This window comes from Aythya marila, assembly GCF_965140915.1.
Source record: "Aythya marila genome assembly, chromosome: 16".
Taxonomy (NCBI): domain Eukaryota; kingdom Metazoa; phylum Chordata; class Aves; order Anseriformes; family Anatidae; genus Aythya; species Aythya marila.
Genome location: NC_139057.1, coordinates 791,496 through 814,814, shown reverse-complemented (window position 1 = coordinate 814,814; position 23,319 = coordinate 791,496). Strand labels below are relative to the sequence as shown.

Genomic DNA, 23,319 nt, shown 5'->3' with positions numbered 1-23,319 from the left:
GGGCCCTGCCATGTGCTTGCCTGGTGGACGGGTGAAATATTTCCTCCACCGGGCTGCCCAGGAGCAGGGGGGGAGCCCAGCCTGCGAGGGGCTCTGGTGGTGGCACCCTGCCTGCCACCACCCTGCTGCTCACAGACCTGCGAGCGGGCTGGGGGGCCTCGTCTGCAGGTTGGGCTGTAGCAGGCGCATCCTGTTTTCTAGGAAAAAGAGGATTTTGTGGCCGGCTTTGTTACAGAGGCATTGAAGACTTCTCTTTGTGTGCTTTCTCATTTGAAGTTTACACGCTGGTTGCCGCAATCTTTCTAGATGTTCTGGTTACACAGATGATAATTGTTTTTAACCTTATTTTTATTAGAGAGTTGTATCATGTGGTCCTGGCCAGCCCACAGGAAGGGCTAGAAACTCCATGTAGGCGGGATAACACTTCCTATCTCCGTGTAAACACCAATTCCCCACAGATGTGAGAAGGCAGCCCCGCTACACGGGAGGCTGGAGGCTCTGCTCCCACATGTGGCAGCGGGCTGAGGCTTTCCGACAGCTGGGACAGACCTCGCTTTCAGTAGCCTGAGCTCTGCCACGGCGCTGCTCTGTAGCGTGGCTCCCCGCCGTGCTCAGGAGCAAATCTGGAGGCACAGGAGCTTTTCCAGGGAGCGTGGTGAGGAGCAGCCGGGCCCTGCAGAGCATGAGGGAGTTGGTGGAGCTGGCGGGGAAGCTGGGGCCAGCACGGGGCTGGGGCAAGGTCTCGGGCACGGAGCATGGAGCCAGCTCACAGAGCACGGGAGATGTGCTCGGATGGGGTTTTGCACTGAAGAGTAACAGGCAATGAAAGTGATGTCAGCTGCGGTCTGAGGAAGGACCCGCTGTGTTGTGTGGTGTCTGCACACCGACACAGAAACCCCCAAGCCTGAAGTCAGTGGGAGCATTGCTGCTGCCTGCAGTGAAAGGAAGAGTTCAGTCTGCTCCCTGCCTCGGGGCCACTAAAGAGCTTGCAGCAGTCTGAGGGGATTTCATGGCGCTGGGGCTTCTCTCTACTTGTCGGAGGACAAAGCAAACACTGAGCCTTTACTGGGGTCTGGGAGTCTGGGACCTACAGTCTCCAGAAATTACAAGGTTACACTGCTGAAGGCTGTAGGTAATAAAACATATTTGCTCAATTGCTTTATTTGTCTAGGATCTCCAGGCATGCTGCTTACGAAACACGGAGCAGTTTCCAACCCAAACACTTTGGTGCAGAGTGAGAGACAGCAGGTGAGCACTGGGGGGGAAGCAATGTCAGTTGGCCTGGCCAGGACAGCAAAGAGAACTTTAAGGAAGAGGACTGAAGGTAGAGAATAAGGCGGACAGAGAGGATCTGGGACTGGTGCCATAACATGGGGATACTGCAGAGAAGGCAGCAGCTGAGTAGCCTTTGGTGGGGAGGAGGATTCAGGGCCAGCAGTGCTGTTACGAGAGGAAGGGCTGGCATGGATGCTGGTAAGCATTCACAGTGGAAGGTGAGGATGAGGAGTGACTTCTGACGTGGATGGATGTTACCAGTCCTGTCTGACTCTGTCGTGATGGTGGCAGTCAGTGGCTTTCACCTGGTCCATCACGGGCTTCATCACTTTGAAATGATGGTGGAGGAAGAGCAGCCAGGTGTGAGCGTGGCTCTGGCTGGGATGATTCCCTGCAGAAGCACCAGGCAGATCCGGCTGTGCGGCTGGTGGGAGAGTAACTCCATCACAGGGCAGGGACGTATCCAGGACATGGTGTGCTGTGTCCTCCACCTGTCCCCAGCCCCAGCTTCTTGCTCCTGTAGCCAACACCTGGGCACATTTCACATCTTCTCGCAGATGCTCTGGTGACAGAGCAGAGGAGCTTTGTTCCCAGAGCCACATCTCCCCTCCTGTTGATGCTGGAGAATCTCAGGCTGGTGGGAGAAGTGGCACAGTCGCTCCAGCACCGGTCTGGCACAGGCTGCAGGCTGCAAGCTCTTGTACAGCAAGGATGGCTGAGGGCCTGATGCAGGGCACCAGAAATGCCTGGAGGGAGCCTCAGTATGAAATCCCCTTTAGAGGAACTTTTTTTTTTTTTTTTTTTCTCCTGTGAAATGGCACACAAACTCTTGACAGTTAAGAAATAAACTTGCAGCATCTCTCTGTGGCTGTGTGTAGCAGAGAAAGAGGAAAGGGTCAGGGTTTAGCTCATAATCTGCTCAGAGCTGCTTTGTTTGGTACCATGCCTTTTCCAAACAGTATGCACAGAAGTGCACTCCTGAATTAAATGATAACCAAGGGGAAGAGAGAGAAAGAGGGCGTTTCCACTGGCTGGGAGATTGATGGCAGGTCAGTGGGGCCAACAGCAGCAGCAAGGTTTCCCTCGAAAGGGAGAGGAGCCTGTGGATCCCTGAAGCAAGGGCTAATTCTGCTCTTAGCAGTGGCCTAGAAAGTTGCCTGAGTGCAACCCGCAGAAGCACTTTGCTTTTCCAGATTTGGAAAACCAAACAGGAGTAAAATCTATTTGCTTGGTTTTAGTCTAGACAACAGAGCTGCAAATTAGCTTTAGGTTTATTTGCCGTGTGTTTATTTGAGCTGTAATCTGCCGCGTTCCCAAAGGTTTGTCCAGACCAGATTTCTCGGCTCCTTCTCTTTTCACTTGCAGGGCTTTTTTTTTTGCACATGCACCCCCATTTTCCATGCTCATGCTTTGCACGGCTGGAGGGGTGCTATGGGGAACCTGCTGCACAGGCCTGTGGGTTGGTCCAGGTCCAGGCCACAGGTTGCTGTCGCTTTGGCTCGCTCATTTTTCCTCCTGGCCTTGAAAGTTTGTTTCTACCACAGCAGGATAATAATATTCCTGCTTCTTCCTGATATACACTTTTCTGCTGTACCTAGAAGCAATAACAAGCGAGCGGAGAAGATTATACCCCACGTGGACTCTGGATGCTTTGTCTCGGGCAGGGGACGTGCAGCCTGTTTTCCTCGGCCCCAGCACAGCCCTCGCAAGTGCTCGCCTCCGTCCGGGAAAGGAGAAGCACAAACAAACGAAAAACTATTGTAAAACTTGCGCCGCTTTGTCTGTCCTGCGCCGCGCTGCGCGGCCAGGGGCTGAGTGCTGATGGAAAGCCGCGGGCACGGGGCGGCTCGGCCGGGCAGGGGAGCTCTGCAAGCCCCGGGGGCTCCGTGCGGAGCTGCGGGGGGTGCTCGGAGCCCCGGGGGTGCGGAGCGGGGGAGCCCCCGGGGGGCGCGGGGCAGTGCTGGAATGCGGGGCCCCGCGGGGAAACGGAGGCGCGGCGGGGGTGCGGAGCCCCGGGGGTGCCTTGCTCCGGGGCACGGCGCGGCCCCGGGGGATGCGCGGCCCGGGGGCGGCGGCGGCGGGGGCCGGGGGGGTGCGGGCCCCGCGTCCCTCCCCTCCCCCGCCGGGCGGCGTGGGGCGGCGGCGGAGGAGGAGGAGGAGGGGCTGCCCAGCACGGGCAGGGTTAAAGCGCCATGTAACCGGAGCGCGGGGCTGTCGGGGGCCGGCCGGGGCGCGGGCGGCGGCGAGCGGCGGCGCGGCCCCGCTGGACGGCGCGTCCCGCAGCGGCGCAGGTGAGCCCGGGGCCGGGCACCGGGGCGGGGGGCGGCGGTGGTGGCGGTGGCGGCGGGGGAGAGGCCGAGGCCACCGGGGCTACCGGGGCCGGAGCCGCGGCGCATCCTCGTGGGCGGCTTTGTTGAGCTCGGCGGCGGCGGCGGGGGACAATGGGCCGGGCGGGGACGCGGCACCGGGTCCTGCGGGAGTGGCCCCCGCCGCCCGCCCCGCGCCCGGTTACCGGGGGTCGCGGCGCTGCCTCCCCGGCGGCGGGAGGGGGGCGGCGGGCGGCGGGAGGGGGCGGAGGGCACCGGGAGGGGGCAGCGGGCTCCGCCGCCACTTGTTGCCGGTGCTCGGCCCCCGGGGGCTCGGCGAGGGGCTCGCCCCGGTCCCGGTCGTTCCCTCCCCGCCCCGCCGGTGCCGCCCGGCCCTGCCGGCTCCTGCCGCAACTTCGGGAGTTCCCGGCGGAGCCCGGGCCCGTCCCGGGGCTGTCACGGAGGGGTCTCCTGCCGGGCTCTCCCCCGCAGCCCGGCGATGTCGGGACGACGGCGCCGGAGAGCCCCGGGCTGCGGCGGGAGCGCGGCGAACCCGCGGGGCCCCAGGCCCCCGACGGCGGCACGGCACGGGCTGGCTCCGGGCCGGGGGGGCTCGGGGAATGCCCGGCCCGGCTCTCGGCGGGGCCCCGGGTGGGCAGCGGCTCCCCGCGGACACGGGAGCAGCCGGGAGGGTTTCCGGGAGCCCGCGGTGCCACCGGCGTGCGGGGCAGAGGCACCTTTGTTTTGCTCTCCTCGGGCCAGCGATCTGTCAGGACATCAGCCCCTCTCCTTCTCTCTTTTCGCAGGAAGGCGGCTCCCGGCCGGCGCTGAGGCGTGAAGGCACCCCCGGGCTGGGCACCGAGGGCAGCGGGCGACCGGAGCCGGGGGGCGCTGGGCTGCCGGGCACCGGCGGCGAGTGGCGGGGGCGAGCGGGTGAGCCCGGGGCAGGGCTGCCGTCTCCTCCTCCTCTTCATCTTCCTCCTCATCCTCCTCCCGCTGAGCCCGGAGCAGCTCCTCAGCAGGCGGCCAGGGGAGGGAGCGCATCGGGGAAGCACAGGGGGGCGCAGGGTGGCCCCGGAGGGGGGCACAAGCCCCTGGAGTGCCGGGGGGCAGCAGTGGGCACCCGGGGTGGGGGTCCAGGAGTTATCAGTGATGCTGTATCCAGAGGAATGGGCCAGGAGGAGGAACGAGGTGTCTGGTGGGGGGCAGTGCTTTCTGCCTTTATCCACTTAGGTTCCAATCAAGTGATGGGGTAGCGAGGCAGGGTTGCAGGGGTCCCGGCCCTGGGAGGGGCTGGAGCCTTGTGCCCTGCTGGAAGCAGCCGGGGTGGGGGGGAGAGACGGGGACAGCGAGGTGGCATTGTCATCACTTTATTTCCTTTTGTGCAGGGGAACGATGATGCAGTAGGCGCTCCGGACGGAGGAACTCCGCTGCCCAGTGAGACCCGAGACCCACCTGCGCGACGGCGGAGCCCCTGCGGCCCCAGCCCTGCCCGCAGGCAGCACCGGCCCGGGCAGGGGGCTCGGCAGAGCCGGAGCGGCTCGGCCCGGCGGGACGAGAGCGAGATGAGCATGGTAAAGAGCCTAGAGCGGCTGGAGCAGCGGCTGGCTGTGATGGTGGCTGCCCAGGAGACTTCTCAGGCCTGGTCTTCACTGGGAGAGGAGGGGCCGGTTTGTTTTTTGTTTCTTTTCTTTCAACCCAGCTTCGCTGAATGCGCAGGGGCACCGTGCTGCTGGACCCCGGGGGTGGCCACAAAAGGGCTGCGGCGGGGAGCGCGGCGGGGCTGGGAGGGCAGCAAAGGAAACGGGGGGGAAAATGGAGGGAAGTGCCGCAGCCCGGGCGTGCGGAGGGAGAGCCTGAGCGGGGAGAGGGGCCAGGCACAGGAAACAGGGCAGGGGAGGGGAGAGGCTGGCCTTTTAATGAGCATATCTGCCAAAATGGGCTCCCTTTCTTACTCAACTGCCAACCCAGCGACTCTTTTCTTCGCAGGATTAGAGGGAAATGTTCGGTTTTGGGGACAGTTAAAGGCCATTTGTGTGCGTGATAGCCCAGAGCCCTCGTCAGGAGCCGGGGCTGGAGGGAGCTAGCCCCGGCCATTGGGGTCTTTTATTTCTTTTTGTTATTCAAACAGGGCTTGGGTGATGGCTGCCATCCCAGCCATCATGTAAAATGCTTTCCTCCAGCCTTTTGATATGCATGCCCCTGTCTGGAGGCAAAGTCCGCCTGTCTCCCCTGCAATCTCTCCACCTACTGGGGAAACGGACCTGATAAGGGCGATTCTGTTTTCTCAAGAAGGAAAACTGAAAGCTGCCCAGGCCGGGCTGGGGGAGCTGCCCTGGTCCCCGAGGCCAGCCGGGCTGGGAGGCTCAGCCTCGTCGGGATGCCTCGCAGGTGAGCGCAGAGGCTCTGTGCCTCCGGGCTGCGGCGAGCTTGGCCAGGCAGCGAGCGGGCATCCTGTGGCCAGCAGGCTCTCTAAGCAGTTAACGTTATGGCATGGTCTTTAACCAGTTTGGCAAACTTTAAAGAAACTGGTGTTGCAAAACTAGGGCGGGAGCTGGAGTCAGCGGGTTCATTGTCTCCATGGGGTATCGCTGCAGGGAATGTCCTGGTCACCGAGGCAGTGTCATGGGCTGCAGCTAGCGCCAGCCTCTCGGGGAGCTTTAAACATCCGAGCTGGAATTCTGGATTATTTCATTCTTCATGGGTTCCTCCACGAGCTGTATCGCCGTCGTGTATGTCTGCGTGCTTGTAGTGCATTAAGCAATGCAAACACTGGTGCTGCTTTTCTCCTCCCCCCGTGAGAGAGAAGCATGCGAGGGGAGTGCTCTGTTTCTTATTATTTTCGTAATGCCCTGCGTGCACATGTTGGTGTGTGTCTGTGAGGGGAGGCAAGGACAAAGAGCTGAGCCTTGCTCTGGAGCAGGAGCTGGTGAGGCTCGCCACGGCTGCGACTGCTGCAGGAGCTGCCCGCTGGGCTGCCCTCACCAGCAGGCTGGGCAGTCTCGGGTGCACAGCTTCGTGTCTCGGTGCAGAAGGCAGCAGTAATAGGAGAAGGGATGGGTATTTGCTGCCTAGGGGAAGATTTTTCGGAAATGAAGCGTTAACTAGCTTTGCAGTTTGGGTTGTGGTATAATGTTCCCTCTCCTGCTTGCGTATCAGAGGACGGTGATGGGATGTCCTTGAGCGATCCCAGACTGTGCAGCTGGAGAAGTGCACGGAGCAAGCAACGCATTCACTGCAGGCCCTGCCCGTACCTGGTGAGCTGAGATGTCTGCGCTTGTGCCTGCATCTGCAGCCAGGCCCGTGGGCTGGCAGAGCCCTCCAGCTTGCATCCAGTCAATGTAACAACTCTTTTTCCACTTTATAACTGGCAAAAGAAAAAGTTGGAGCTCCCTGCGCAGGCAGCAGAACTGAGCCAGGCACATGGGAAGCACTTGGAATCCCGGCTGCGTGTCCCATGGCACAGCCGCATGAGTTGGCCTTTCCCGTGGGGTGGGATGAGAGGTGGCTGCTGTGTCGCCCTCCCCGTGGCTGTGCTGGCCCCACGCAGTGATGTGGTGGCCCCGCTGCCATGGGCTCACGTGGTGGCTGTGGCCAACACAGGGCTGGCAGGGGCAGCACGCTGCCTGCAGTGTTGGCCCTGCACAGCCCCAGGAGAAAGGCAAAGCCATTTTGGGCTGCAAGTTGTGAACTCCTGAGGGAGGGCCGAAGGCGAGGTTCCCCTCAAGGTCCTGGTGTGGTTCTGTGGATGTTTAGTGGGGCTGGGAGGAGGCCATGCCTGCTGTGTTCCTCCCTGGACCTTAGCAGCCATGCTAGCCTAGTGCTATTCCCATCCCTTCCCTGTGCTCCCACGCTGAGAGGAGAGCAGCGTGTCCTGTCCCACCTCGCTGGATGGACTCCTGAGTGGGGTTTTGTGAGATGCTCTGGGTTTTGTGGCAGCATCGCTGCTGCCTGTGATCGCTGCCCCTGCTCTCTGCAGGCTGGGGCAGGGAGCAGCCCCTCCAGCAGCCGGCTTGGTGCCGCGGTGCCGTGGTGCCTTGCTGCATCCAGGGGCATCCGGGGCTGGGGAGCACGGGGCTGGGGCTGGGAGCCTGGTCTGGGGCAGCTCGGCGAGTCTGGGCAGCTCCCAGGAATTGTTCGCTGGGTCTGGGAGCAGATGTGCTGCAGCAGCGGGATTTCTGCACACAGCTGTAGGGGCTTACTCAGCTTTAGGCTTCTGCCGGTGCCATTTTCCCCCTTCCCGTCCCTTTGTTAAGGAGCTGTGTGTCTCGGGCGGGCGGGGGGGACGCGCAGCCGGGGTCTCGGTGTGCAGAGGTGGGTGCCGGGCGGCCACCTGCCCTCCCTCAACTTTTGGATTTTACCAGGGTTTTCACGCAGCCCGCTGCATCTGAAACATCAAACCCCGACTGGTCTTTGTTTGCCAGAGGTGCTGACAGATGATCTCAAAGCAGAAATCTCAATTGTTAGCGAAGCAGTTGGAGCCGATGCCGAGAGCGGGAGCGCCGGGAAGGGGCGGTGGGGCCGGGGCCTGGGGTCTGCGTGGGGCTTGGGGGGGGGGGGGCTGCCTGCCCTTCCTCAAAGGGCCTTGGAGAGGGGTAACGCCGACCGCTCCGCAGCTCGTCGGGCTGCGTTACGTGCTCCTGAAATGACTGTGCCGGCGAAGGGGCAAGTCGCAGCACAGATCCATAGCCCGGCAATGAGGCAGCTTCGTTAGCGCAGCCCTGGGTGCCTCTGGGAGAGTCTGGGAGCTCCCGCTTCCGAAAACAGGATCCAGGAAGGGCACCCGAGGGAAGGCAGAGGCGGCGGGGTGCAGGCGAGGCGGCCCCACCTCTGCCGGGGGAGCGCCTGGGCAGCCTTTATCTGCGCCGGGGCGTTGGGGCTGGGCCGGGCGGCCCCGGGGCAGGCGGCCGGGGGGCTCGGGGAGCAGGCAGTGCTGCCCTTGGCTGTAGGGGGTGTGTGTGTGTGTGCCTGGGGAGGGGGCACGCCTGGGGAGGGGACGTGCCCGAGCTGTGTTTGGTGGCGGCAGACGGGAACCCTTCTCTTCACAGCGCCATGCGCGGCCTGCGGGGCTGCGGCAGCGAAATGGCTGCTCCGCCGGGGCAGAGGGTGCCGGGCGGCACGGGGAGGGGGGAGAGGTTTGGAAACGCCCGCCTTGGGCTGCTTTCTGCTCTGCTCCTTTGGGGTCAGACTGTGCATAAAGGCGCTCGGCCTAGAAGTGCCCAGCGGGTTTGGCTTTGCGGGCTTGAAAACATCGTTACCGCAGCCACGGGGAGGTTATCGACCGGCCGCACTGCGCAGAGCTGCCTGTCCCCGTGCGAAGAGCAGTGCCAACAAAAGTGCAAATGCCTGTAAATGCAGACGTTTGCATCAGCTGGCGTGCCCATGGCCAGCTCGGCTCTGGGAGCTGCTGGGGCTCCAGCCTGGTCTAAGCGGTGCAGAGGCGAGCGCCGGGGCCATGATGGGGACAGGAGGCACCGTCCCTGCGTGGGTGCTGCCTGCACGCCCGCTGCCCTCCCCACCATGCGCCCTGCATGTGTGTAAGTGGCTTTTGCTGCTTTTTCAGTGTCAGGAGAGCCCATCTCCTGAGGCGGGTTCTGTGTCTCCTGCCCGGAGCCTGCTGCAGCCGGGCCCCTTTGGCCTTCAGGGCAGTTGAACGCGCGGCAGGCGCCAGGACTTTGCTCCCCCGTGTCCTGCTCTCTGCTGTACCTGCTTCTGTAACCGCTCGCCCCGCTGCTGGGTTTGCCAGGTTTGTGGGGTGGTGAGAGCACAGTGAGGCTGGGGGCAGGAAAATCCCAGAGCTGGGGAGCTCTGACTGGCCACAGTGGGCCAGCCCTGGGGAAAAGTCCCGGTGCTTCCCCAGGGATGTGAGCGGGCTGTGTCTGGGGCCTCCGATCGTCGAAGCTGGTGGATCTTCAGGGCTGTGTTGGGGAGATTTTGTCCAGGTGCTCATCAGCACCCAGCACTTCCAGATGCATCTCCAAGCAGAGCCTTCTGCCTGCCCCCCCGGGTGCTTTAGGGGAGCTGCAAAGGGAATAAGCTGTGGCTGGCTTGGATGGCGCACGCTGTCTGCTCTGCCTTTCTGGGGGCTTTCTGGGTGGCTGATTTTTCTCTCCACTGCTTCCACAGGCAACCATGAAAAAGGAGAACCTCAGCCGGGATGAGGCGGACTGCAGGGCAGGGCTGATCCTCCTCAACGGGGACTGCACTGATCCTGCTAAAGACACACCAGCCCTTCTGGAGGCTAACGGGACGCCCAGTGCTCCGGGTGAGTCCCGCTGTGCCATGCCGTGAGCGGGGCTGGGGGTGTCCCAGCTGCCTGCTGCCACGGAGGGGCTGTGTCCTGGGTTTGGGATGCTCTGGGCATGGTCCCAGATCCTGGCTCTCAGGCTCACGAGGCCAGGGGAAGATTTCTGCTTTCGAAGGGAGTGGAAACCAAGCTTGGTGGGGCCGTGCCTGGAGGATGCTTTGGCCCTTGGCCCTAGGGAAGCCCAGGCAGCACCAGTGAAGCCACTTGCTCTTCGCCAAGCTTTGCCCTGCTGGAGGGAGTGTCAGAAGCTGCCTCTTCCAGAAAGTGCTTTAAATGAACGGGTGAAGCCCTGAATAGCGGGTGCACGGTTTCATTATTCCTCTGAGCTTCAGAAACAAGGATTTGTGAGATCCCCGTTCAAGTCTCTGGCAGATTTTAGAGCAGGTCTGGGGCTTGGGACTGCTGTGGTGGCAGCACCGCCATGGCAGCTTTGAGGACACCACTTGTCTTCTGCTCTTGGCCATGGTTCTGCAAGATTTCAGTCTCTTCAGGTCACGACTGGCTGCCCTCACGGGCAGAGGCACAGGACGGCTCATGGAGCTGAGCCTGCTCTGGCTTCTTGTGCAGACGCTGGGAGCCTGGGACTGCCGACCCTGAAGAACAAGAGGGTGAGCAAGGAACTCTCCAAGGAGGACCTGTCCTGGCCACTCGCACTCTCGGAGGCTCAGGAGGTGAGTGTGGAGGTGTGCACCGAGGCTGCTTTGGGGTCTCGCTGCCCACAGGCAGCCACACACTGGGGGCAGCTGGTGCCAGCCTCACGGCCAGGGCCCTCGCCCTCCTGTCTTAACTGGGAACGTGGCCCTGCTGCTGTGGCTCTTGCGTGCAGTGCCAGGGAATGGTCCGATAGCAGATGCATTTTTCATTTACGAGCATAATGTTTGTTTTCATATTGAAATTCTGTGATTTACATTATGCCGGCAGCAGCAGGAGGGTGTGGTATGTAATGCAGTGATGCCCACTCTTGTGTTGCAGCAGTCTAAGCTCTTACTGTGTGAATATTTTCCTTAAAAAGTCTCTGCTGTGTTGGTGGACAGAAACATCTCGTGTCTCCCACTCTCAGGGTGGCCTGGTTTGAGCAGCTGGGGGGCTGGATCCCAGTTTTGCTCCCCCTCCCTTTTGTTTACTAGGTTGACAAACCTCTAGGGTCTGGAAGCATTTTTGCCTTCTGGCTTTATTGTCTTGACTTTGAAATAAAACCCCAAGGTTGGAGATCTGCCTGTGACTATGCGGCTTCCAAAAGAGAGAGCCATAAATTCAGCCGGGTGAAAATTCTGCTTCCCCACTACGTTGGGCTCAGGGGCTGCTCGCGAGCGAAGCCCACTGCAGAAATCTCATTTCATTTTGAAACTGTTAGGCCGGATGCCGGAAGCATGCCTGGGTTAGGCTGTTTTGTAAACTGCGGCTGCTGCAAACCACAGAGGAAAAGCTGCCCTTGGAGCCTCCGCAGGGCTGGGCTGTGGGACCGAGCACACCCCCGTGTGAGCAGGGTGCTGTGTGAGCTCTGCCGGGCACTGCCTCCTGCTGCTTTCTGTTGTGGTGCTGTGGGTGTAGGGGAGAGGAGGGAGAATACAGCCGAGGATGCACACGGTGCCTGGAAACACGAATTGATTCAAGCAACCACTGGTGCTGCTACCCATGTGGGGGTGCTGGGGATTGCCATGAGGTGCAGGGCTGGCACAGGGGGGCTGCTGCAGAGTGCAGGGTGAAGGGCAGCGTCTTGCACCCTGGGGGTCTCCCACAGCCGACCGCACTCCTCTTGCCTTCCCTGGGCCCTTGTCCCTGATGCTGTGCCTGTCCCCACGTGCCACTCGTGCCCTGCAGGCAGCCGTGCCACACACCTATTTGTTTCCGCTTGCAGACACGACCACGGGGCAGCGCTGGCTGGGAGAGCAGCCTCAGGCAGAAGCCTCCTGTCCGCCTCATCTTCCAGGCAGGGCAGACCCGGCACGAGATGAAAATCAAGGAAGCGAACAGCGAGGAGAACCTCAGGGACCTGCCAACGCCGCTGCGGGTGAGGGTCCTGCAGGGCAGGGGCTTCCCGGGGCTCTGGTGATGTGTGCTCCTGCTGTGCGTGGCTTGGAGGCTGACTGGGCACATTGCAGCTGCCCCATGCCTCAGTTTCCCTCCAAGGCAGTGTGTGTGTGTGCTACTGCTTGCCTCTGCGTTGTGCTGGGTGCTTTGACTGCTTGGGATGACCTGGGGAAAGAAGGGAAGAGAGCAAGAGTTGCCGTGCTGTCTGTGTGTCCTACAAACAAAAGCAGCACTCCCGTAGATGTGCCCAGTCCTGGGCTCTCTCCTCCCACCCGTGCCCAGCCGCAGCAGTGCCCCTGCTCCTTGCTCTCCAGTCCCTGGCTGCAGGGATTAGGGGGATGTGCTGTTTGCAGGGGCAGGCGAGGGGCCTGCTCCCTCCTGCTCCTCTCTCCTCGTTCCCCGTGGGTGCTCACACCTCGCTCTCCCGTGCAGAGCTCCAGGAGGCGGTCGGCCATGCCCGTCCTCACCACCATCGACCTGACAGAGGACGACTCCCGGGACTCGTCGCAGAGCAGCAGCACGCTCTCGGGGAGCAGCTCCCAGGAGGGCCAGAACGGCTCTGCCGAGCTGGCGGCTGAGGAACCGGAGAGCCGAGAGGCGGGGATAATAGCGCTGGAGTACCAGGTACGGGGGGCTCCGTGCTCGGCAGCCTCGTTGCCTCTGTGTGCCTCCCCTTCCCCGTGTGCAGGGCAGTGAGAGGGCAGTGGGTACCTGTCCCCTCTGTCAGGATGGGTCCTGCTGCAGCATCGAGCTGTCTGTGCCGTGCACGGGGCTGCAAAGCTGCCAACAGCCCCCGAGCACGGCGTGCGCCGGGCTGGGAGCCATGCCCTGTGGAGACGGGCAGAAAGAGTTTCTGTCCGGAGATGCTGAAGGGGAGCAAAGTTGCTGGAGCTGCAGAATGATTTAGTGCCTGCGGGCATCAGGGCAGGGCCTGAGACTTGCAGGAATTGGGCAATTGCGTTTTGCTGCATAATTAGGTGCCTAATTGCAGAACAAAGCTCCAAGGAGCGCTCAGCTCCTGTGCAGGACTCCCGGCCCCAGCACTGTCGGTGTGTTTCCTGCTGGGCTGCAGCTTGGGGGCCCTTGGCATGGTCTCACCAACTTCCCTGGCACTTCTTTTGGTTTTAGCTCTGCCTTGTTTTCTGTTCTGCCCTGGGGGAAGCAGAGGAGGGGGGCTGCCCCCTCCTTGGGGTTGCTTTGTGGCCCCATCGAGAGGGGCTCTGCTGAGCCAAGGAGCCCTCGGCTGCTCAGGAGCCCAGAGAACACCAAGCCCCTGCAGCCAGGCAGGACCTGCAGCATCTCCTGCGACATGGGCCATGCACTGAAGCTCAGGAGCTGAGTTTGGTTGGACAAACATGACTGTGATGGGCGAGGGGCTTAGGAGAGAATGTCCATGCTGCTTGGGAGCTGCTGCCCCCTTGCCTTGCCTGTTCCTCTTGCTGGGACTGTGCAAGCCCTTTGTGGCACAGCTGGATTTTTTCCTTGCTCCTGGCTTGTGTGAGCGCAGGAATGGGCTCTGCAGGAATGGGCTCTACAGGAATGGGCTCTGTGCTGCCTGCAGAGACCCCGTGAGGGCAGGCAGGAGTGGGCACGCATGGCTGCGGGTGCCAGGCCGCCGTGCAGGACGGAGCAGGCAGCGTGCGTCGGCGTGCCAGGCTCGGCACAAGGCTGGCGGCGTGCGGGGATAAGGCATGGGTGGGTGCTTGCTCTTTTGCTTATCTGTTCTATCTTCTGCTTTCAGGATGGGAAGGAATTTGGAATTGGGGAACTCGTCTGGGGAAAGATCAAAGGTTTCTCCTGGTGGCCGGCGATTGTCGTCTCCTACAGAGCCACGTCCAAGCGCCAGGCGGTCTCGGGCATGCGATGGGTGCAGTGGTTTGGAGATGGGAAGTTCTCCGAGGTAAGCCTGCTGCTTCTCCTGGCTGGGGACGGGCTGAGGTCTCCTCCTCGTGCAGTCTGTGCCCCTTTCTGGGGCTGCTTCTGTGCCCAGTGGGGTGCGTGTGTCTACCTGCTGCCTCCCCAGGGCAGGGATCCAGCGCGTCTTGCCTGGAGCTCAGGCTCTGGGGTGCTCTCACGGCTCTGGTGCCAGTAACCAGTGCCTGACCATCCCCCATGGGCTGGCAGCGGGATCCAGCAGCTGGGCAGGGTGACATCCCATCCCCTTCCTGACCCCACCTGGCTCTGTCCTGGCTTGTCCCAGGCATCCCCAGTCGCTCCCTGCCCTGGTGTGCGATGCCCTCCGGCATCCCTCCTTGCCATGGCACTCGGCTGCGCTGCCAGAGGTGCGGTGCCAGCAGAGGGTGCAAACAGCCTGTCCTAGCTGCATGTGCGATGCCTCTGCCCCCTCCCCTCTGCAGCTTGGCTTGCTCTCGGTGCAAAGCCGGCGCTGGCTTCCCCGCGAGAGCGGTGCTCGCTGCAGGGCGCGAGGGCACCGTGCTACGGGGGCAGGAACGAGCCGTGTCCGTGCCCAACGCTGAGCTTTTGTCGCTCTGTCCTAGGTTTCTGCAGACAAGCTGGTGGGGCTGATGGCCTTTAGGCAGCATTTCAATTCTGCCACGTTTAATAAGCTGGTTTCCTATCGCCGAGCCATATTCCATGCCCTGGAGGTAACCGCGGAGCAGAGCTGGGTCTGCGGCTGGGGAGGGCACAAAGCAAAGCGCTGGGCTCTGCGGGGAGTGCGGGGGCTGGGGGAGCAGCGAGCTGGGCTCGGCGAGGGCTGGGGCTTGGGGTGGCTGCCTCGGGGGCTCGGTGCTGAGGAAACGACTGAAATGCTGGCTGAGGGCAGGAAGAGGAGCCTCCGCCGGAAAGCTGGGCACCGGCTGTGAGCAGCGAGCCCCGGTGCGTGCAGGCGCTGTGGGAAGGAGGCTGGGGCTGGGGCTTCGCTGCTCTGCCATGGCACGTGGCTTGGCTTTGCCTTTGGGGTGGCTCTGGGTAATGCATGTGAGTCACCTTGAGAGCTCTCAACAAAAAGGAGCCCACACCACGATCTACAATTAATCATTTCCCCCCATCCGTGCTGGGGTTATGGGGACAGAAGTGTGCAGGAAAGCCTCTGCCTCTTTCTGCTGGGACATTTCCAGACATGGGAGCCAAAATCTGCCCTGGCTTCCCCGGGGAATTGGGAACAGTTGCCAGGCAGTGTCACGCCGGGCACGCTGGTCCTGGGCTGATGACTGGGATGTGCCTGGCACTTTGGGATCCTTCCCTGCACTCCTGGGACGGGCTGGCACGGAGAGCCCCGGGGGCCTGATCCCCATCCAGGGGATGAGCCATGCTCCTGGCTGCAGCTCCACAAGCCTGCAGGCACTTCTTGTGCCTTTTCTTTGCTTAATTTCGCTGGGGGCCAGCGTGGCCACGGCACACCCAGCGCAGGAATCTGGCAGCTGCTGCCGTGCCGGGGCCAGCCCAGCCCCATGCACAGGGAGCAGAGGGGACCGGTCACCTCGGCACTCAGTCACTGTGTCCCCCTCACCCCTCCTGTCTCGGCAGGTTGCCCGGAGCCGGTCGGGGAAGACGTTTGCAGCCACCCCCGGGGAGTCCCTGGAGGAGCAGCTGAAGCCCATGATCGACTGGGCGCTCACCGGCTTCAAGCCCCTGGGCCTCAAGGGGCTGCGGCCGCCCAAAACCTCAGGTGTGCAGGGGCAGGAGCTGGGCTCGGTGTGAGGGCCTGGGGGGGCCTGCCTGGCTGGGGTGGCCCTGGGCAGCTTTGCCAGAAAACCCTGTAAAGAGCCCTCGGAAACCTTGCTGCTGGAGATCAGATGTGATCCGTGGCTCCCTGGGGACTGTGGGGTCTGGGGAGAGCAGTGGGAATCAGCCCTCCTCTGGGGAGGGGAGGAAGGTTGCCAGTTCCGAGGAAATACTGGGCAGGGTCCCACTTGCGTCTTCCCTCGGTGGTCTTCCCCTGCCTGGAGCCTTTTTGGCACAGGGCAGAAGGGCAGTCACTGCTGGGATGGGAAAGGGAAAGGAGCAGGGATGGGAATTCAGCACCCATCTTCTGCACCGTGATGGATGAGGATGCAGATGGGGCAGGGATGCCCTCCCCTAAAGTGCAGGGTGCTGCCATCCCCCCATGCACCCCCCATGTACCCCCCCGGGGGCCGAGCTGGGCCATGGGGCTCTGTGGGGTGGGACCTGGCTGTGGGGCTGGGCAGGAGGCGTCCCTGAGGTGTCCCCACCAGGCTGCCCATCCCTTGCAGAGAACGGGGCCCTGCGGAACGGCACGGAGGAGGTGCTGTGCCTCGAGCAGTGCCCCCCCACCAAGAGGCTGAAGGCCGCCCTCTGCAACAGCAACAAGGAGCAGCGAGTGGAGGAGGACCAGACCCGAGGTACCGGGGTGCAGTGTGGGCTGGCAGGAGCATGGGTTGTGTGGGGTACCCTGAGGGAAAAGAAAAGGGAAAAGGAAAGCTCCCGTGGTCTCGCTTTGCCTGCATGCACCCTGCAGAGCACCAGCAGACCACACGGTGAGCTGGGCTCCCTTAACTGCTCACCTTGGAGACCAGCTCCGTTTTGTGGCATTGCAAACGGGGTTGGTTTAGCAATTGGGACATTCCCCTCCATCTGCCTCTCGCAGGTGCACCCTGGGTACACCCCAAATTTCTAACATGTCCATAGCCTGCCCTCTCTGTGCAGTCTTAATGCAATTAGTCAGTTCTAAGTAGAGCACAGTTCCAGTTTGTTACATTAAGGAATGCTAAATCTACTTTTGTGTATTTTATTTTATAAAGAGCAAATGGTTTCCGAAGTTACGAACAACAGCGGGAGCCTCGAAGGTAATCGCTTGCCTGTCCTGTCTTGGTAGGGGGCCTGGGGGTGTGGGTGCCTGAGGGCAGCACTAGATAAAACCTGGCAGTCCCTCCTGAAATGCACCGTACAGAAATGGGGGTGGTGCTGCAGATCCATGGGCCGCTGCTTGTTTTCATGGACAAGCTGCTCCGATCCTCCCTGGGGGAGCCACAGCTGGGCCAGGACCTGCCCGCAGCGGGGCAAAAAAGGCTGCGGGCGTTCCCAGCCCTGCTCCAGAGGCGCAGATCCTGCGCTGGGTTGGGCGCTCCTGGTTGTGCCCTGGGCACCCAGTGGTGAGGAGCACCCCGAGCCCCGGGTGAGCAGAGCTCTCTGCCTCTCAGACAGCTGCCTGTCCTGCGGGAGGAGGAACCCGGCCACCTTCCACCCGCTGTTCGAGGGGGGCCTGTGCCAGACGTGCAGGGTAAGAGGCGCTGTGCTGGGGCTGAGTGCAAGACTGAGGGGGCGCAGGGCTCCAGCTGCACCATCGGGATGGGACGGGGTGGGGAATCCGTTTTGGACCCCATATCCACCACGGGGTTGTCCCTCTGCATGCTCTCCTCTCTGCTTCCCATGTGCTTTGGGTGCTGCATGTGAAGCCCCAAGGGTGGGCATCTCCGAGCTCTCAGCATGTGCCAGTTCTGGCACTAAGCACGGATCCTGATCCTCGCCCTTCCCTCCTCCTGGCTCTGCTTTGCCAGGATAGATTCCTGGAGCTCTTCTACATGTACGATGAAGACGGCTACCAGTCCTACTGCACCGTCTGCTGCGAGGGCAAGGAGCTGCTGCTCTGCAGCAACGCCAGCTGCTGCAGGTGGGACCCCTGCTCGGTGCGGGGCTGTGCGTGGGTCGGTGCCACCAGCACCTCCTAGTGCTGCCTGCCCATCCCTCAGGGCCAGGCTGCACCTGAATAGATCCTGGTGAGGATGGCAGGAGCTCTGCCTGTGCCTGGCTCACCAGCTTTTGTCAGCAGCCCTAAATGCCAGGGTGCCATTGCAAAGAGCATCCCGCAACGTGGGCATAGGGCAGGGGAGGCTGCAGGGGAGGCTGGGGTGACCCCACAGGGGTTTCTGGCAGTGACGGGCACAAGGTGGTGTGCTTTGGGCAGGTGCTTCTGCGTGGAGTGCCTGGAGGTCCTGGTGGGGCGAGGGACGTCGGCCAAGGCAAAGGAGCAGGAGCCCTGGAACTGCTACATGTGCCAGCCCCAGCGCAGCTACGGGGTGCTGCAGCGCCGGCAGGACTGGAACACCCGTCTGCAGGACTTCTTCACCAGCGACAAGGGCCAGGAATACGTAAGGGCTGAGGCAATGAGCCTGGCACGCAGGGCTTGGGGGAAGAGGGCTGACGAGGGCATGGGGATGGCTCAAAATCCCCCCAGCCTCTGCTCTGGTCCCACTCATCCGTTGCTGTCTTCCATCGCAGGACGCACCCAAAATCTACCCAGCCGTGCCCCCGGCCAAGAGGAAGCCCATCAGAGTACTCTCCTTGTTTGATGGCATAGCAACAGGTGAGGCATGGGCAGAGCACTGTGCTGAGGGCTCGCAGCCCTGGGTGTTTTGGAGCCTCAAGGCTGTCCTGGAAAACTTGTTGGGGAGAAGGGGACAAGGGACAGGCGGGTCCCCATCAGAAGGGGTGAGGGCAGCAGCTCCCTTCCTGCTGGATGGGGATGGAGGCAGGGAGGAAAGGAAGGAATGGGTGGGAATTTTGAGCACGGCTGCTCTGCTTTCTGGGAACAAACATGCATGGCAGAACACACCAAAAAGGGGGCTGCTCGCCCAGAAGTCATCTGGGCCAGCACCTGCCTGGGGGAGGCTGGGGGCTGACGAGAGTGGAGCTGCTTCAGAGCCCTTCGCGTGTCCCGGCGCAGGGTACCTGGTGCTGAAGGACCTGGGCATCCAGGTGGAGAAGTACATCGCCTCCGAAATCTGCGAGGACCCCATCGCGGTGGGCACCGTGCGGCACGAGGGCAACATCACCTACGTGCACGACGTCCGGAACATCACCAAGAGAAACGTGAGCCCTGGGGGCACGCTGGGAGGCCACACGGGGAGGGTCACCCGCCTGCTGCCCCCTAACCGGGTCTGTCCACCCCCTCAGATCGAGGAGTGGGGTCCCTTTGACCTGGTGATCGGTGGGAGCCCCTGTAACGACCTGTCCCTCGTCAGCCCGTCCAGGAAGGCGCTGTACGGTAAGGCTGCTCCTCCCTGAGGGCCGGGTACCCCCGGGATGCTCAGATCTGGGGCCACACGTCTCTGACAGGTCCTTGGTGGCCCCGCTCTGAGCCACAGAGCGCGGGGGCCACCTGCCAAACGCTGTCTCCACCCAGGCCCGCCGGCCCCCACGCCCCCGCCGCAGCCTCCCCTGCGGGGCCGCGGCCGGTCGCCACCCAGCACTCCCGCTTCCCCCCGTGCAGAAGGGACCGGGAGGCTCTTCTTCGAGTTCTACCACCTGCTCAACTACGCCCGGCCCAAGGCGGGCGAGGAGCGCCCCTTCTTCTGGATGTTTGAGAACGTGGTGGCCATGAGGGTCAACGACAAGAGGGACATCTCTCGGTTCCTGGAGGTAAGGGAGCGCCGTGGCAGGACCCTGCATGCGGGGCAGGGCCGTGCTGCACCTTCACTCCACCACATCCCCGTGGCTCACCCATGGCACCCCCACACACCCATGGGAGCAGAAGATGTGCACTGACCCCCCCGTAATTTGTTCTCCCTTCTCTCGGGCTGCAGTGTAACCCGGTTATGATCGACGCTATCAAGATCTCTGCTACCCACAGAGCTCGCTATTTCTGGGGCAACCTCCCGGGGATGAACAGGTAATTTTTTTGCCGTGGTTTGGTTTGGTTTTGTGGTGCTGCTTCCCTCATAGCCCTGCACCCGGGAGCACAGGCGGGGCGATTTCCCCATGGGGAGCAGCGGGTGGTGATGTGCTTGCTAATGAGTGATGATGAGAAGTGCAGCAACGTCCCTGTCCCCAGGGCTGCAGCCTCTGGAGGGAAGCTGAGTGTGGGTTTGCCCAGGCATGGGGGTGCTCAGCTGAGCCTGGCTGCGCTGCTCCAGGCCCTGTGCACGCCTCGGAGCAGCCCCGAGCTCACCTCAAAACCCAGCAGAATGGCTGGGGGCAAACCGGTCGCTGGCAGCCCTGTGCACCGTGCCTGCCTAGCAGCAAAAGGTGGGGTTTGGCACTCCGAGGCCTCAGCCGGTAAACACGGATTCATGCTAAGTATTTTTCCATGTTTATATTTAAATTGCCAATATCTGTTGGAATTAAAGCTAATGAAAGCTGAGCCAGAGGCATGCAGGGATTTGGAAGTTAAACAGCAGCTACCGGGCCGTTGTCACCTCCTGCTGCTGGAGGTGGCACCTGGGCTTGGTCCGATCACAGCAGGAGGAGGCATGGCCATGACCTCCCTGCCGTGGCCGTGGGCCGATGGGGCAGCCGGTGCTGGGTTAAACCTCCCTGAAGAGCCACAGCTGCTGCCCGTGCACTTGGAGAGCAGCAGGCATGTGGGGTGAGGTGTGCACATGGCAGAAGCCGTGCTGGGGAGCAGTATTTGGATTACTGCCATGCATACACATGTATGCAAAAACCTCCTGCGAGTTCAGCCACTTCCTTAGCAGCTGAGGAGGAGGCTGCAGGAGCCATCGCTGGCCTCTGCTGTGTGCATCACGGGGCAGACCTGTGCCGTGCCTCTGCTCCTGAACCCCAGTGTGATCTCCCTGTCCCAGTGGTGCTGCAGGAGATCGTGCTCATGATTCTCCAGGCTGCTGCAGTGGAGCAGGGGGAGGCTCACAGCTCCCAGCCCTGGGCAGGCTGCGGCCAGGCAGAGCTGTGTGTGCCTGCCTTGGGTCACCCGTGGGGAGCAGAGGGACCCACGGGCTCCTGAAATCCCCTTTGGGTGGCCTGAGAGAGGCGATGCCCTGGGTAAAAGCTCCTGCTCTGTGCCTGGGAGGAGCCGCTCTGATCTGGCTGGAGCGGGTGGGCAGCAGCGTGCGAGCTTTGGCAAGTGACCTCCAACAACTCGGCGCCACGCAGGGGTGATTTATTGGCCTTGGGCAAGGCTGAGGCTGCAGGAGGACCTGCCACAGAGCTGGGAGGGAGCAGGGACGGTCTATTGTCTTCAGCCCTTTGGTGTCTGTTTCTCACTGGCTGGTATTCAAGGCTAGTGCTGATTCTCGGCTGAGACGTTATTGGTGGCTCTTCAGTTTTGCTTTTCCTTTTATTTTTGTAACCCAGTGCTAAAATAGAGCCAGCATCCCAGGGTCTTAATCCCTGCCAGCATCTCCCTCTAACCGAGCAGCCTGAGCTCTGCTCTGGTGAGCCGAATTCCTTGCTGTGCTTCGGGAAAGCACGGGGTGCTTCTGTTCCATCTGACGGGCTGCGTGTTGAGGCTCTTGGGGGAAATGTCCCGAGAGGATGAGCTGTGACCGATGCTCAGGGATGGTTGGTCAGGCTCCTGGGCTCAGGAGATGCAGGCTCTCTGCCCCTGCTGGCCCTGCCAGTGGCACCTCTGCGGGTGCTTTGGGGCTCCTCGGGAGCACGAGGTGTGGGGAATGGCTGCCCTGGGCAAGAGGATGCTGGTGGGGACCAGCTGCTAAGCATCACCCTGTGCCTCTGCTCCGCAGGATCTTTGGCTTCCCTCTCCACTACACCGACGTTTCCAACATCAGCCGCGGGGCTCGCCAGAAGCTGCTCGGGAGGTCCTGGAGCATCCCTGTCATCCAGCACCTCTTCACCCCGCTCAAGGATTACTTTGCCTGTGAATAGCAAGCGGAGCGTCCCTCGGCTCTCGGGTAACGACGCAGCTCAGCTGCCTGGGGGGAGAGGGCAGGATGCGACCGCCAGTCTCTCCCGTGGGCCCTGCAGCTTCCCCGTCCCCGTCCCTGTGCTGCGGGAAGGACGCACGGCCCCGCAGCAGGGCTGGGGGAACTTCAACCAAAGAACCTGGCAGGGTAACCCTTCCTTAAGGGACCGATGACAGCGACATGTATGGACAAAAGAGCTTTAATTACCCAGCCCAGGAAGCTGCGTGCATCACTGACGAGGCGAGAAGTCTCCTCCAGAGCATTAAATATCCCAATTTTACCCCAGAGCTGAAGAGGAGAAAGTGGTGGAGGCAGCTGCTGGCGTGCTGCGGACAAACGCGGACTGTAGAGGCCGATTGCTTTTCCTAAACAAACAAAACCTCTTGAAATGACTGCCAAAAAAAACCCCAAACTGCAGCAGCAGGTGTAAGGGACCCTGGTCAGGTTACGTACACTGAACATGCAGGACACACAAACCAAATCTTTTTTTTTTTAAAGACTTTTTTTTTTATAAACTTTAATTTTGTTTAACGTCTGTTGCTGCTTTAAGGCATTACATAAGAATGTGGAGACTCCTAGACCTGAATGTAGCTGAAACTGAACTGTGAGCTGATAGATTTACTTTTCTAGTTAGAAAATATTTCTACAGGGAGATACTGTTTTCTATGTTTGGCTGTAGTTTACAAATATTCACTACGTCCTTCTCAAAGCATTTCCATTTTTTCCCTCGCATTTCAAACTCCTGCTGAGTGGATTGAAAGGTTAAAGAGGAAGCAGAGCAGGGAGGATCTGGGCTCCAGCATCCACAAAGGAAAATGTTCTCCAAGCATTTGTTTCCCAAATGAACGGTCAGGGCAGGCAGCAGCCGGTGCCGCACGCACGTGGGGTCTGTGGCACCCGTGGGACCAAGGGCTCCCCCCTCTCCTTCTACCTCTCTGGCCAGTGGCTCGCGGGTGTCCCCCCCCCTAGTGCCGGTGGCTGCTGCCTGCTCCTGTCCCCCGCTGAGGCTGCCTGCGGGGCTGTGCAGCAGGGGAAGCCCAGCTGAAAACCCCGCTGAAGGCCGAGGAGTTTTTCTTGATGCTGCCTGGGGGTCGCTCCTGAGCCCCCCCTGTGGTGCTCCCCAGTGACTGCGCTGCAACAGCACCCCCCAGCCTCCCGTGTGCACACCCCGCAGGGACGAGGCCCCCCAGCACCTCCCAGCACCCGCCCCACATCGGGGGGGCTCTGCTGGTGCCGGGGGGGCTTGGGCAGCCCCCCTGCTACCCCGCTGCTCTTCAGGCCTGGGAGCTTTATTTTCCAAAGCAGGTGAACATCTGACCTCCACTCAGCCACATCTCCTGTGCCACATCTCGCATCCCTTCCTGTCTGATCGAAAGAAAAATAAGAGAAAAAAATTCCAAAAGGACTTGGGGAAAGCAAACCAAGACCACGGGAGTGAGCGGGCCCGGCGTGAGGCTGCCCGGGAGCTGCAGCTGCCAGGTCCCGGTGCCGGAGCCTCCTGCGTGTGTGTAAAGATGTCGTACGGAGAGGTGGATCCCCGAAAAGCCTTCTGAACACACGGTGAAGGCCTCTCACTCTCCCCAGTGCTATTTTTCTAGAGTAAGGATTTTTGATGTCAAAAGTGTTGCGGGTTTTTTATACGAGCTTTGAAAATAAGAGAAAAAAAAAGTGTTTTGTTCAACGCCTTTTGTGTGTTTTTTTAATGTTCTGGGGACTAACAGAATGGGCCCTGCCCGAGCACTTTCCTGGCCCGGGGGGGGCTCCGGGGCTCCGGGCTCCGTCGCTCCCCCCCTCCCAGCTCCGCCACCGCTCGCCCCGC

The 23,319-nt window shown here is 61.5% G+C and overlaps 1 protein-coding gene across 1 annotated transcript; it reads left to right on the top strand.

Moving 5' to 3' along the window:
• The first annotated feature begins 568 nt into the window (after positions 1–568).
• Positions 569–22,593, top strand: DNMT3B (DNA methyltransferase 3 beta). The gene is made up of 23 exons (XM_082773683.1): positions 569–655; positions 1,172–1,248; positions 2,874–3,035; positions 4,388–4,514; positions 4,970–5,251; positions 9,708–9,846; positions 10,456–10,559; positions 11,747–11,899; positions 12,352–12,543; positions 13,661–13,819; positions 14,418–14,525; positions 15,409–15,550; positions 16,116–16,244; positions 16,644–16,688; positions 17,043–17,122; positions 17,400–17,512; positions 17,807–17,990; positions 18,121–18,205; positions 18,566–18,711; positions 18,796–18,886; positions 19,025–19,260; positions 19,425–19,510; positions 21,321–22,593. Exons 5-23 carry the CDS (start codon positions 5,147–5,149, stop codon positions 21,460–21,462), a joined length of 2,439 nt encoding a protein of 812 aa, XP_082629809.1. The 5' UTR covers positions 569–655; positions 1,172–1,248; positions 2,874–3,035; positions 4,388–4,514; positions 4,970–5,146; the 3' UTR covers positions 21,463–22,593.
• Positions 22,594–23,319: the final 726 nt, after the last annotated feature.

Excerpts from the sequence above, each read along its gene's own strand:
- DNMT3B (XM_082773683.1), top strand. The coding sequence starts at position 5,147 with ATGAGCATGGTAAAGAGCCTAGAGCGGCTGGAGCAGCGGCTGGCTGTG. Across the intron at positions 17,991-18,120 it reads GCGACAAGGGCCAGGAATAC|GACGCACCCAAAATCTACCC; the intron begins GTAAGGGCTGAG and ends CTTCCATCGCAG. Across the intron at positions 19,511-21,320 it reads AACCTCCCGGGGATGAACAG|GATCTTTGGCTTCCCTCTCC; the intron begins GTAATTTTTTTG and ends TCTGCTCCGCAG.